Source organism: Leptodactylus fuscus, chromosome 1 (assembly GCF_031893055.1).
Source record: "Leptodactylus fuscus isolate aLepFus1 chromosome 1, aLepFus1.hap2, whole genome shotgun sequence".
Lineage (NCBI taxonomy): Eukaryota > Metazoa > Chordata > Amphibia > Anura > Leptodactylidae > Leptodactylus > Leptodactylus fuscus.
In genome coordinates, this window is record NC_134265.1 from 339,712,236 (window position 1) to 339,728,115 (window position 15,880).

Sequence of the window (15,880 nt, forward strand, 5' to 3'; positions counted from 1 at the left end):
TATCTATCTATCTATCTATCTATCTATCATTGATCTGTCTCCTATCTATCTATCTATCTATCTATCTATCTATCTATCTATATATCATTGATCTATCTATCTATCTATCTATCTATCTCCTATCTATCTAGCTATCTATCTATCTATCTATCTATCTCCTATCTATCTATCTATCTATCTATCTATCTCCTATCTATCTATCTATCTATCTATCTATCTATCTATCTACCGCACACATTCTTCTATCTATCTATCTATCTATCTATCTGTCTATCCATCTATCTATCTATCTCATATCTAACTTTCTATCTATCTATCTATCTATCTATCTATCTATCTATCTATCTATCATTGATCTGTCTCCTATCTATCTATCTATCTATCTATCTATCTATCTATCTATCTATCTATCTATCATTGATTTATCTCCATCTATCTATCTATCTATCTATCTATCTATCTATCTATCTATTGCACAGATATCTTATGTCAATATATCTATTTATTGATCTATCTACCTAATGTACACATATCTCCCATCTATCTATCTATCTATCTATCTATCTATCTATCTATCTATCTATCATTGATCTGTCTCCTATCTATCTATCTATCTATCTCCTATCTATCTATCTATCTATCTATCTATCTATCTATCTATCTATCTATCTATCTCCTATCTATCTATCTACCGCACACATTCTTCTATCTATCTATCTATCTATCTATCTATCTATCTATCTATCTATCTATCTATCTATCTGTCTATCCATCTATCTATCTATCTATCTATCTATCTATCTCATATCTAACTTTCTATCTATCTATCTATCTATCTATCATTGATCTGTCTCCTATCTATCTATCTATCTATCTATCTATCTATCTATCTATCTATATATCATTGATTTATCTCTATCTATCTATCTATCTATCTATCTATCTATCTATCTATCTATCTATTGCACAGATATCTTATGTCAATATATCTATTTATTGATCTATCTACCTAATGTACACATATCTCCCATCTATCTATCTATCTATCTATCTATCTATCTATCTATCTATCTATTGCACAGATATCTTATGTCAATATATCTATTTATTGATCTATCTACCTAATGTACACATATCTCCCATCTATCTATCTATCTATCTATCTATCTATCTATCTATCTATCTATCTCCTATCTATCTATCTATCTATCTATCTATCTCCTATCTATCTATCTACCGCACACATTCTTCTATCTATCTATCTATCTATCTATCTATCTATCTATCTATCTATCTATCTGTCTATCCATCTATCTATCTATCTATCTATCTATCTCATATCTAACTTTCTATCTATCTATCTATCTATCTATCTATCTATCATTGATCTGTCTCCTATCTATCTATCTATCTATCTATCTATCTATCTATCTATCTATCTATATATCATTGATCTATCTATCTATCTATCTATCTATCTCCTATCTATCTAGCTATCTATCTATCTATCTATCTCCTATCTATCTATCTATCTATCTATCTATCTATCTCCTATCTATCTATCTATCTATCTATCTATCTATCTATCTACCGCACACATTCTTCTATCTATCTATCTATCTATCTATCTATCTGTCTATCCATCTATCTATCTATCTCATATCTAACTTTCTATCTATCTATCTATCTATCTATCTATCTATCTATCTATCATTGATCTGTCTCCTATCTATCTATCTATCTATCTATCTATCTATCATTGATTTATCTCCATCTATCTATCTATCTATCTATCTATCTATCTATCTATTGCACAGATATCTTATGTCAATATATCTATTTATTGATCTATCTACCTAATGTACACATATCTCCCATCTATCTATCTATCTATCTATCTATCTATCTATCTATCTATCTATCATTGATCTGTCTCCTATCTATCTATCTATCTATCTCCTATCTATCTATCTATCTATCTATCTATCTATCTATCTATCTATCTCCTATCTATCTATCTACCGCACACATTCTTCTATCTATCTATCTATCTATCTATCTATCTATCTATCTATCTGTCTATCCATCTATCTATCTATCTATCTATCTATCTATCTCATATCTAACTTTCTATCTATCTATCTATCTATCTATCATTGATCTGTCTCCTATCTATCTATCTATCTATCTATCTATCTATCTATCTATCTATCTATATATCATTGATTTATCTCTCTCTATCTATCTATCTATCTATCTATCTATCTATCTATCTATTGCACAGATATCTTATGTCAATATATCTATTTATTGATCTATCTACCTAATGTACACATATCTCCCATCTATCTATCTATCTATCTATCTATCTATCTATCTATCTATCTATCTCCTATCTATCTATCTATCTATCTATCTATCTATCTATCTATCTATCTATCTCCTATCTATCTATCTACCGCACACATTCTTCTATCTATCTATCTATCTATCTATCTATCTATCTATCTATCTATCTATCTATCTATCTCTTTATCTACCTACCACATGCTCCCATATCTTCTGCCCATGTATCTATATATTTATTTCTCTAATAACCTATATCTATGTACAACCTCTCACTTGGAGGTAGCCTCCTATTTTGACCACTTATTTTCGGATTAGACGGTTAATAAGGGCATCTTGAAATCCATCTAAATAATGGATTCTTTCACGTGTTACCCGAATGCGTCTATAAACCTTCCCTTCACCATCTATATCAATCAAAAAGCGGGAGTATTTTGTGAACTATCAGTAGAAGGAATAGACTGCTGCTATTTGTGACGGCAAACAAAAGCAATCATGACTGCCAAACACACAGTATAGCAGGCGGCATCTCAGCTCTGCGAGACAGAAAGTAATTAGAATGCTTTTAATGTCCAAAAGAATGATGCTGATAGGCTGCCACAGATGTGTAGATTTATGAATATTTATACCCTGGTTTATGGCTGACACTTTTATCAGTTGAAGAAGATAAAATATCTGCCTGACTCAAAAGCTTGACAGTCAGGTTAATAAAATCTCATTAAAGAGAATGACCTATGCAATTATATAGGATTTATTGTAATTCATTTTTGATTGTGTTCTGCTTAAAGATGCAGTTTCCCATTTCCTGATGCCACATTTCGGTCGCATATCAAAATTCTTCTGCGTTTAACTCCAAGCTGTCCTTGGAGAAGATGAGAGATGAGTAAACAAATCACTGCAACCTAAAGCTTTCTTCCTTTCTTTTTTTTTCCTTCATCCAAGGCTAAAAAATCGGACAAGTGAAAGAAAAATAATGAAACGCTATGGGCAGAGGCGTCTACAAGACTGGCAATGTCACTCGGTTGTATTTGAGAACATGAGCTAACGCATTTGGAAGCGTTACGTAGACACTCCTGATGTAGATAGATGCCGCAGAGTTCCAGATTTGCGTCTTTTTTTAATGAATGCGGTTCCGTGAGGGTTACTTATGACTGTGCCACGTCGATGGGCTGCCGAAACACTTCAGTAGGTGCCAGTTTACAAAAAAATAAAGGGATAGGCTAATATAGGAGAGGAACAGACTGACCCAATGATAGGATATTAATGGTGTTTTTACAACACGCAGATGTTCACACTTTTTTTTGGTTGAAAAAAAACATCAAAGAAGACTCTGAAGGGAAGAATGACATGGCCGGCACCTAAATCTATCTAGTCTAAGACAAGATACAGATAGGATTCACATACAGATACAGGCAGGGTACACATTGTCATGGAGGTATTTACATCTGGTGCCATCTTACACCCAATATTAGGAGTGAACGGCACCCCTAGGGCAATAATGCTCATGGGGCACCTACCAACCACTAGATTTGCGTTACACAAGAGCTGGGCAAACACTTATACTTCTTGTTTTTTGAAGACCGTGTACTTAAAAATGGTTGTCCTGGAATTACATTAGTTGAGCAGGAAGTCATAGTCACCTGGTCCCGGTGTCACCACCATTGTTAGGTCCAGTGCCCAGGGCTTGTGATGCTGGAAGTCCTCGTACACATGGCCACCCAATCAGTGGCGTAAGCGGTCACAGTAAAGGAACCAGTCATGTCACTCACATACGTCAAGACTTCCTTCAGTGGTGATGTGCAGCAAGGACTTCTCCATAGACATGCGAGTATGACATTTTTATGTTTAACCTTCCCCGACCTCCTGCCCAAATACTGGACAACTCCATTAAAGGTGTTTTTCCAGATTACAGTATTGATGGCTAACCCTTAAGATTAGAGATGAGCGAACAGTAAAATGTTCGAGGTTCGATATTCGTTTCGAGTAGCCCCTCAATATTCGACTACTCGAATCAAATATCGAACCCTATTATAGTCTATGGAGGGAAAATGCTCGTTTCAGGGGTGGGCAACGTTCAATCAAATTATACTTACCAAGTCCACGAGTGAGGGTCGGGCTGGATCCTCCGAGAAGTCTTCTCCGTGCAGCGTCCCCATGTCGTCATTCAGCAAAGAATTCACTCTGCCAGGCATCGGGCCTGGGCAGAGCCGACTGCGCATGCCTGCACTACAAGCAGACATGCACAGTCGGCTCTGCCCAGGCCCGATGCCTGGCAGAGTGAATGAAGAGCCGGAAGACGCCGCGGGGACGCTGCAAGGAGAAGACTTCTAAAGGTAGGAGAGGAACCAGCGTTGATTGGCTGACTGTATAGCATTCGGCCAATCAATGCTGGTTCTGCATCGAACTTTTACATTTGAATAGCGAGTGGTACTCGATTGAGTACGAGTATATTGAATACCGTAGTATTCGATTGAATACCTACTCGAGTGAGTACTACTCGCTCATCGCTACTTAAGATAATTGATCCATATCAGAATGGTGGTGTCCAACTCTCAGCACCCCCGCTGATCAGCTAACCTCAATCTGCAGCTGTTGTTTGTTTTTGTGCAGTGTACCCTTTAACAATAATGCTGGGCAATGGAGTCCATCAACAGATATAGCAGAGGTAAGGATAGATTCACGCCAGCGCTCTCTCTATGTTCAGAGATCCTGTCCGTGAACCGGTTGAAACCCAGCAGATCCTATTGTTTGGGCGGAAACCCGGTGGACCCCATTCTTTGGCTCCCCAAGTACAGGCGTAAACACCAAAAGGTCATTGAAAAAAAAAATGCTTTTACAATAATTTTTCATAGTTTTTTTGTTTTCTTCTGCGATATCACACTGCAGCAGTTTTACCAATTGCAGAATTTCAGGTTCACTCTGCTATATCTATACTTGACTATACTCTTCTATTGGTAGTCAAAAGTTATGGCAGTGATATCTTCGGAACCAGGCAAGCTACACGGAAAATAAGAGCTTTGTATTCCGCCCAGCGGCCACATCCTATCGGAATATAATCCTCAGAGGACATGACAGGACTTCTGTAAGCCTAAGGAGAAGGCCATTTTGAAGTCTCAATCTCTTTGCCGATACTATAAAATGCTGCAGTTTTTTTCCCCAATGCTTTTTCACAGCAGCCAAAATCCTGCATTTCGACAACCTAGGAGAGGTTTTTCATGACTTAAATATTGATAACTTATTCTTCAGATAGCTCATCAATATCTTTGATGCTCGGCACCCTGACCAAAAGCTGTTGGAGGGGCTGCCGCTCCTGGGCGAGCGCTGTATCCTCTTCATTGTATACCAGGCACAGCAATGTATGTTGTGTGGTGCTTGTGTTTGCTATTGCGGATCAGTCCCATCCACTTCAATAGGATTGAGTTACAGAAAGTTTATAAAAATGATAAATGTGACATCATTGACCCACAGGAAAGCCATGGCCCCTTCAGTTGGCAATCGCTTAGACTCTTCTGTCTTGGAGGCCTCATATTTGTGATCTGTTCCTCTCTTCCATCCCTGGCTTTTTTTTTGAGCAAGAGATGCTTTCAATGTTCCTGTCTTATCCTAGTCTCCTCCTTGCCATAATTGGACTCATCCTTGCCATAATCCTCGGGTGGAAGAAGCATCAGATATTCTTATTCTTTCATTTTAGAGTAACTTTGCACAGAGTTTCTTGCAGACAGATTTTTAAGGATCCATCAGCATTCCCATGCCACGGTCTACGCTCTTATCAGAGCAAATCCTCATTAGGGCGAATTGACGCGTAAGAGCGGTAGAGTATGGCTGGCGTCTCATCTGGAAGCAGGGCTATCTTCTTACCTGGATAGGACTGTTGGCCTATGGGAGTGTATTGTAGCTACTGACTTGCATTGTACTTCCCTCCATACCTTCTCAATAACATCGTATATCTCCACAATGTCGCGACTTGTATTATAGCCCTATCTCTAATGATTAACTTTCTTCTTTGAGTCGCCAAGTACCCACGACAGATCTGTATGGAATCTTTCACAATGGAGGATAAATAAAATACTTTGAAGCTTGAAGTAGCTCAGAGATCACTGATGTACTACGGCATGTGCATACAAAACAATTGGGAATAGTCAATAAGCTGACATAGAAGAACAATGGATTAAAAGAATCTGAAAAATGACTTTATCAGGACGTCAGACTCGATATCAATGAACACGCCTCATGTTCAACAATGCGGCGTACACCCGCAGTTACTATTCTGAAATCGGAAATTCATTCCTATGATTTGGTTTTATTTTCCCTTATATCAGAGGCAGACGCATGCCTGGCCGTGCGCACTTATAGCCTGATATATGCTACCAAAATTGAGCTAGAATGCCAAATAATAAAAAGGCACAACAGGAGGAGAACAATATATTTACTACAAGTGTAAAATGATATCACTCCTATTTCTAGGCTGACAATACACATTCACTACAGTTGTAGATCCAGACACCCATATGCCGCCACGGCATACACTCAACAGATATAAAGTGCACCAAGTATCCAACCTTTACCAACCAAGCAAGTCTGCCATTGTTAACCCATGGAAGTGTTCTCTACCTGGATGTGTTTCAGCACAGCCTTCTTATGGGGATTATATACACTATAAAGGTATGTATATGATGTATTACCAGTTTGTGCATATAAAATATATGGATACAATCGGGGCAGATAAACTAAAAATGCACCAGATGTACATGCTTTACACCTCATTTTCTTTGAGTTTTAGACATTTTCTAGCAGTTTCCGGGCCTTGTTCGACAGGTGGATGGGGCTTGTTGATAAGAGGGTAAAGCTTAATAAGTAAAACCGTGCATCAATTGCATCAAAAATCTGGGTTGAGGGGAAATCGTCACTCCAGAGGGAGAGAACCACCATTTAGGTGTGTGGAGTCTTATTAAGCCATTATTTTAGCAGGTACAGTCTCTCAGCCAAGGACAGCTGTTTCCATGTTTTTGCATCTCATCAGCTTGGCGCAGAGAGGACTGACCTGGCAGAGGTGAGAGGCTTAGACAGGGTTGAGGGGATATCATCACTCCAGAGGGAGAGAACCACCATTTAGGTGTGTGGAGTCTTATTAAGCCATGAGCGCTCCACTGCAAAGGAACATGGGAAGAATATGCAAATCTGACTTCCATGATGTAATTAGAAAGCCAGTGCCATGTTCCTTTGCACAGTGGAGCGCTCATGGCTTAATAAGACTCCACACACCTAAATGGTGGTCTCTCCCTATGGAGTGACGATATCCCCTCAACCCTGTCTAAGCGTCTCACCTCTGCCAGGTCAGTCCTCTCTGCGCCAAGCTGATGAGATGCAAGAACATCGAAACAGCTGTCCTTGGCTGAGAGACTGTACCTGGTAAAATCCCAACATCATTGCAAACAAAGGCCTCTGAGAAGGTCGGCATGATATTAAAGGAAGCGCCCTCTATTGGTTTGCTTGACTGAGACTATGTCTTCCTAACTACATCATGGAAGACAGACTTGCACATTTTCAGTGAGCGCCCTCTATTGGTGTGCATTCTTGAGGCACTGGCTTTCTAATTACATCATGGAAGTCAGATCAAAAATCTGGACATGGTGCCCAAATTCTGGACAATACGCCAGAATTTTGCACCACAGAGTGCAGAGTGATCTCCATAAAAACAACATGCAAAAAATAATGATAGAATTGTAGGTATTTTCTTACCGACCCTCCAAAAAGTTAATAAAAGGTAATGAAAACACTATATATTCCTCGAAATGGTGCCAAATGACAGTAAAACTGGTCACACAAAAAATAAGATAGAAAAATAAAAAAGTTACGAATTTTGAAAGCAAAGATGGAAACTACAAACCACCCTGCGTTCTTTAAGTACTGGCGTACTGGAATACAAGTACAGCGATCGGTCGACCTTCATGTAATACATACACCCATACCTCTAAAAAAACACACAAAAAAAAACCTATGTTCCTCGAATGCGCTATACTTCAATACAGTGTTGTCTGATCTTTTGTAAAACTTTCTAAACAGCAGACAGTCACGTTCACAACTCGCATGAGAATCCAGTCAATCCTTGGGCCCGGCATCGCGAGCCATTCATGTACACACAGCGGCTGGGTGGTAATGTGACCTGTGGACATGACATTATCACTCATGGTAGAAGAAGCCCTGGTGACCACAACCTCACTGCTGGGTACAAGGACCTTCACACTCCTCCTTTCTGTCTTTTATATGGTTCCCTACTGTTGGAAATTGATGAAAAAGGTCAGAGATCTCCTTTTATCCCTACAGGTATAACATAGGCATCATCCTATGTTATTGAGGCACCTTGGACTTTGTCTGCTCCAGTCCTCAATTTTTGAAGCCAAAAATAGAATCCGATTTCCACCTGTCAATTTTTTAGTCCAAATACACCATCGATGTATCATACCGAGTAAGTAAGTCTATGGGTCCATGAAAAAAAAACCTGATCTATTTGTCATCTGTTTTTCACGGACACAGAGATATAGATGGCGCTATATAAGTAAGCATAATAAATAAATAATAAATAATATAAAAAAGTATTGAAAAATGAAAAAAAAATAGCAGGATAGTGTTGTGTCTGTGACTATTACGAACATCACGCATGTGCAAAATATGGATATGTGCATAAGTCCTAAGACTGTAATCACATGTGCAAACTTTTTCTTTGCACATAAAAGTCGCGGCTTCCCGCTCCGGAGCAGGCCCAAATGAATGGGCCTAGTCCGCAGGGTGCTACCGCGAGGTGGACGCCACGGCTGAATCAGTTGAAGAAAGGGCAGCTCACTCCTTTTTTCCACTAGCGGGAACAAACCACTGGCGGAAAAAAGAACGCTAGCAGTCTACATAGAGCTCTATTGTGAGGGGGGCAGATTTTGAGGAGGATTCAGCGCCAAAATCCGCCCCCTCTTGCCCCGTGTGAACGAGCCCTTAGGGTACTTGACAAGTAGCAATTCCAACAATGGGAGGCAGAGATCACAGCAGGATGCGGAAAATATCAGCGTCCTGTTCAATCTTTCCATGGATTCCATGGCTTGGGAGTTCCTGCCAGTTAGGCCCATCCATCAGTAAATCTTTTCAGCAATCCCTCAGCCGAATATGGCAGCAAAAATCTGAGAGGAATTTCTCTCCCATTTTAAGCCATATGAACAAAAGAAGAGAAATTCCTCTCAATTTTTCGCCACCGTATTCAGTCGTGGGATTGCCAGGGCATCGGAATTCTGTTGCGGCTTTCTTCTGATGATTAGGCCCGGATGATGGGCCTAATCATCAGAATATCACGAGCTGCAGAATCCGCAGCAAGATCGAGCTGACTTTTTTCCGCGTCCTGCTGCGAACTCTGCCTCTCATTAAAAACAATGGGAGGCAGATTTGGGGTGGAATCTGCTGCAGATTCAGGGGCAGAATCCTCCCCCAAATCCATAGCAGATTCCTATCTGTGAATGTACCATTAAAGTGCCTGCCCCAGAACAGAAAGCAACAACCACAGATATCCTCAGAATCAAGGTGCAATGTACCTACTATCCTCGGCTCTTCTCTGCATCTGACATGAGCTGCAGTAACGGCATGTCAAGTCTGTTGTCAGTTCCACTCAATGGAGGCCTCGTTCACATCTGCGTTGGTATTCCGTTCGGAGAAGTCCGCATGGGGACCTCCCTGAACGGAATACCAAACGCATTTGCAAGCACTGTGCAATGAAAGCACACGGATCCCCATAGACTATAATGGGGTCCGTGTGCTTGCCGAAAGATCTCCGCAGGGAACATGCGGAGAGGAAAGTACGTCACAATCTACTTACCTCTCCGCATAACTTGTGCGGCGATCTTGCGGCAAGCACACGGACCCCATTATAGTCTATGGGGATACATGTGTTTTTACTGCACAGCGCTTGCAAATGTTTTCGGTAGTCCAATCGGGGGGTCCCCATGCGGACTCCCCGAACGGATTACCAAACGCAGATGTAAACCAAGGGTAAGCCTAGTCAGTGGTGACATGAATCCCTGGATTTTCTTCAGTTTAAGTAAAAAAAGAAATCTGATGGATCTAGAAACAGTGCGAAGGTTGGCCAGAATTTTCTTTTAAATCACATTTTCTTCTCTTAGCCACATTTTAAAAATCTTGGAGAGCTCCTTCAAATTTGGCACTTACAGAGAAATTTTAAAATTTGAGCTCTGGCAGTTCACGAAATGTTCTAGATTCTCAAATGAATGTGGAGATGGAGTCGGGACCAGTTTTGGGTACAGTTGGAATCAGAAGAGTTAAATTCAAATGATTCATTTTTTTTTCCATTCTATTCTTCAATTATTGATATTGTATCATTAGTTAGATGTATAGTTTCTTACATATTTACATTCTCAGATATTCTATCTCTAGATTATTTGTAAATTAGAGGAGCTTTAGTGCCTCTGACTGACCACGGTTATCATTCAATGAACAGGAGCCACGGAAGCAGGGCTGCAAAATCGGACAGGAATAGGACCTGCTCCATATTTTGCAGCCCAAACTGTCGTCCCGCACGTGGGACTGTGTAATTCACGTCATATGCACAGTCCCACAGAAATGAATGGGTCAGTGTGGTACTGACATTTGGGGTCGTCTCGGACAGAAACAGGCAGTGCTCCGACACTGTCCATGCAGAGGTGGGCATTATCACGCCTAGTTGTCTACTCTGGCCAGGGACCACCCACATGACAGAAGAGAGTCTAGTTATAATTATCATATCACACGCCAAAACTAATTCAGAAATGGTGGAGCTAGAGAAAAATGCAACTTTACCTTCATCAGTGGGACAGCGCCTATTAAAGGATGCAAAGAGCTAAAGTTGGAGGAGGTGGTGAAAGGTCCTCTTTAAATGTACAGCAGGGCTCCTTTCTTAGACATGTTCTGCGTGCTGTGGATTCGTCTCATTGCATCAATGTGGACAAAATATCAGAATCCATGTTGTTGATTACTCCAGCTATCATAGCTGGAGAGATAGGCAAGCCGGATAGCTGCCGAAGATAGGCAAGGACTTGACTTCCGCTATCTCCAGCACTCACATTAAAGAGAATGGGAGCACCATCTACCAGATACAGCTATACTCAGCCTGGCTGTGATCAAGCTGAATATATAGGCAAACACCCTCATTCTCAGGATCAGTGGGGGTCTCAGCAGTCAGACCCCCACTGTTCAGGTATTTATCCTCTAGCAGTTCATATACACTGGGGAAAATTTACTATAGTGACCAGAATTCTTGCATAAGGTTAAGGCCACATGTAGCTGGCCCCCGTAAAAAAGTGCAGAATTTCTGATTCAAATATACCTATAGGGAAACCACTGGCATTTTCATAGGTCATGGAAATACCAGCGCGTCCATTGTGCGTATTTTCCTGCAATGTGTGGATTGGATTCACTAAAATACTGTAAAACACCAAGTTTTTTTCCACCCCGTTTCCACCCCGGACTACGCTACGTGGGACCCCAACCTGAAATAGGAATACTTTCGGTGCATTTCAGGCAAATATAGCTTTAGACCTTTTTTTTTTATTGAGTAGCTAGACAAGGGGGCATGGCTTATTATGTGACAGTGTGTGCCAAAATTCTCAAAGTAAGCCAAGTAATAGATGGTATACAATCAGACTAGACAGACTTATCATCCAGCATCAACCACTGTGATACATCTGATGCATTTTAGTAAATCTATTAGTAAATCTGGGCCATTGAGGGTAAAGCTGCGACATTTCCATCAAGGAGCCCTCTTTATTTGCATGAACTAAAAGCCGCCTCCAGCTGTGACATACAAATGACCCGCTCCGGCCGGATCTTAAAGGGGTTATACCACCACACACATGTATCCATAGAATAAATTGCTGTCCTGATCCTGAGAACAGGGAAAATTGCCAACCCCCCAGGTGGATGGAGACGCACCCCTGCTCACATCCACGTCAATGGGTATGCTGCAGGTAGCCGGTTGCTGTATAATTGGTGGCACAACCCCTAGCCACCGTTTGGAAAAGAGACACCTGCTGCTCCCTATGGCATACCCATTCTATGACGGGTGCAGATAATTCTGTAACACTCGTATAACGGTCCTGAATTGTGTAAAAGTTGGATTTTGTATTCTGCCTAGTTGTGGTCAGGGGTGCATGCTCTAACCTGGACGAGATGTCCTCTGCTTTATATCACAGCTGGTCACTACGTGTGGTCTGACTACTCCACATATCAGATGTAAATGTAACCACATATACATCTCTGCCTCAAGGATCTTGTCAGCGGCGCTGCTGCATCATACATCAGTCTCTGTCAGGAGAGGATGGATGATTGAATTGTTCGCCTTCCTTTTTTACATACAGCAGCTAAATCTAATCCAGGGAATGAATGGCGAGGACAAAACTGCTCTTCTCTTACTGCTGTGACTTTTAATTAGATCAGGGGAGGCCATTCTTCAGCAGCCGATGGTGAATTACCTGCGCCCCAGTCTATGTGTAGCTGATGGAAGATAACCATTAAATGAGGGGCATGAACTTAGCACAATATCATATTCCTATATGAAAGGAGCCCGGCTCGTCGCCTAAATAACCACTTATTTCACATGCAAATGGGATTCAATTTGCAACAGGGTTTACGAGAGCCGAGGCGAGCCGGCAATGCAGGGGTTAAGGCTGAAATACTTACGCAGAATTTCAATATGATAATAGCAGATCACATAGTGTAATGATTTTTGTTCTGCTAGATCTATTACGCTGTAGAGCCGCTCCCATCATCCCTATATAGATGTATGGGCATTTTTCGGAACTGGAGACGTGACGTTTTTAGGGCAGTGGGGCAGACCTTCTGGACTTCCGGTAAATAATCTCATTAACTAACACTAGAGTCAGCCAGCCCCCATGGCTGATAACAGAGAGCAGCAGACTGCATTCAGTGCACATCTAAGATTTCAGCAGAAACACCAGATCTATAGGTTATTGTATTGTATGAAATAAAGATACATTGTAGCAGTATTATTACTATTCAGAGTATTATCATTGTTATTAGAATATCAATATTTGGCTGTTTGTTCAGCATTGTCTTATTTCTGGAGCTTGGAGGTTTACAATGACACAGAATATCTATAAAGCCAAGGTCATCAGAGTATTGAGCGGAGATATAACTCCTCTGTCTGTAATACACGCCGTATACAGCTTGATCAGGATCCTCCTCCGTACACTGAGTACACAGCGTATGTACAGACAAGTGATACAACTTCAGGAAAGTTAACTTTCAGCCTTTAGTTCTAGAGGAAAGGTAGGAGCAGGAAAGCGAATGACACACAGTGCAGGTCCCAAGAACAGGACTGACCTCCAATGTCATGGTAAGCACAGGGCGCCTCTCATAAGTGCACCCCGAATATCCCTCCACAACAGGGGCAGACTTAGGATGTGCACCCCAACTGACCTTCTATGTAAAGTATAGCCAACTGACCACATGAGGTGCAGGCAACTTACCCTGTGCATGAGGTGTACCCAACTAATTCGCCACATGAAGCGGACCCAAGTGACCATCAGAAACAAGAGCGCACAAGTGTATCTCCGCAAAAGAGGACTTAAGGACCAACCCTCCACATGAGGGGTACCTGACCATACCTGTACATGAGGGGTACCCAACCAACCCTCTATATGAAGGGGAGGCAACCTACCTTCTGTCCAATTGGGACTGATAGCTCACCCTTGAAATGAGGGGCAGACTATTTACCCTGTACATGAGGATCAGACGACTCTACATGATGGGCATAAAACCATCCTCCTAATAAGGGGCACACTACTTACCCCCTATATGATGGGCATAAAACCATCCTCCTAATAAGGGGCAGACTACTTACCCCCTATATGATGGGCATATAACCGCCTTCCTAATAAGGGGCAGACTACATACCCCTTACATGAGGGATACTCAGGAAATGCACTTTACCCCTCATAGCATAAAATAAAACCCAAACTACCCAGAAACCCTGCATAAAGTGCACCCCACACAATCAGCCCTACTTTCTAAATGCCCCTCTGCATTTAACCCTTTAAAGCAATGCACCCAAAGTTCTCACGCCCTCTTCCGCAATAACACACATCACCCCAACACATGTAAACGAGAACTCCACTCATCCAAAAGTGCGCCCCAACTTCCTCCAGCATTCTTCATAAAGGCACCCCAACTTCCCCCCCAGTACAACCGTACCCCAGTTGAGGGTGGGAGGTACCTACCTGCACTGAGTTCCAGGTTGCCCTGATAGGCGGACTGCTGACAGAACCTGTTGGTGGAGCCCAGCTGCCCAGTTGGGGCACCTCCCCTCTGCTGGCACTGGGAGGAGGAGGTGGAGGTGGCAGCTCTGGTGGGCCCGTTCTGATAGGAGCTGTGAGCCTGCTGGTAATGATGCTGCTGCTGCTGCTCACTGATGGAGGCTGCTGGATGGGGCTGGAAGTGGTGCCCTGCAAGTACCCCCAGATGTGGGATCTCCACCATGGTGGGTCTCTCGTACCTCCTGGCCAGGGACCTCTTGTTGGAGAAGGTCTTGAGGACGCTGTAGGGGCTCCTCTGCTTGTAGATTTTGGGGATACAGGGCCCCTCCTCTGCTGGCTGCATCTCCTCCTCCATCTCTGCCTTCCTTCCCCGGGCTCGTCTCCTTGTGGCTGCTGAGCTGCTGCTGCTGAGCCGAGCAGGGTGCCGTGTGATTGACAGGCGGCCTCTCCAATGCCTGCAGGGAGAAGGGAGGTAAAGAGCAAGTGTTTAGGGTAATATTTGCTAATGATGATGGGGGGAAGGGGCGGGTCCTGCAGCTGCTGCTTCTGCCTGGGAGCTGCCTGAGCCCTGCTGGAGCTTCACATCCAGGTGCTGGGAGTCTGGAGAGTCAGCTCCTCACCCTGCACCCCAAGTGTGCCCTGTCCTGCCTGAGGGCAAACTATTACATGGCAGGGGGCACAAAGAGTGCAAGGGGTGCATGGATTCAGAGGGGAAGAAAGGCTCTCAATTATTAATGATCCTCTTGTGATTCTATACAGGATGTGATACATTATAGGGAGCACAAAGAGTTAAAGGGGTTCAATGGATTTATAGGGGGTATAGTGCTATAAATTGTCAAGAGTCCACATGTGCTTATGGAAAGGGATGCAATACATTATAGGAAGGATCAAGAATTAAAGGGGTTCAATGGATTCATAGGGGGTATAGTGCTATAAATTGTTAATAGTTCATATGTGCTGATGTACATGGCTGTAATACATTATAGGGACTAGAAAGGGTTAAAATCAATGGATTTATAGGGGGTGTAGTGCTATAAATTGTCAATAGTCCACATGTGCTTATGGAAAGGGATGCAATACATTATAGGAAAGATCAAGAATTAAAGGGGTTCAATGGATTTATGTGATTATATACAGGATGTGCTACACTATAGGGAGTAGAAAGAGTTAAAGGGGTTCAATGGATTTATAGTGGGTATAGTGCTATAAATTGTCAATAGTCCACATGTGCT

General features: G+C 41.9%; 1 protein-coding gene across 1 annotated transcript in view; it reads right to left on the reverse strand.

Annotated features, from left to right (window-relative positions):
• The window catches only part of BEND4 (BEN domain containing 4), an 88,926-nt gene extending 73,853 nt beyond the window's left edge, over positions 1–15,073 (reverse strand). The window contains exon 1 of the mRNA XM_075261614.1: positions 14,613–15,073. Coding sequence (XP_075117715.1) covers positions 14,613–15,003 — 391 coding nt within the window. The 5' untranslated portion in view covers positions 15,004–15,073. The remainder of the gene's footprint in view (positions 1–14,612) is intronic.
• Between the last annotated feature and the right edge of the window lie 807 nt (positions 15,074–15,880).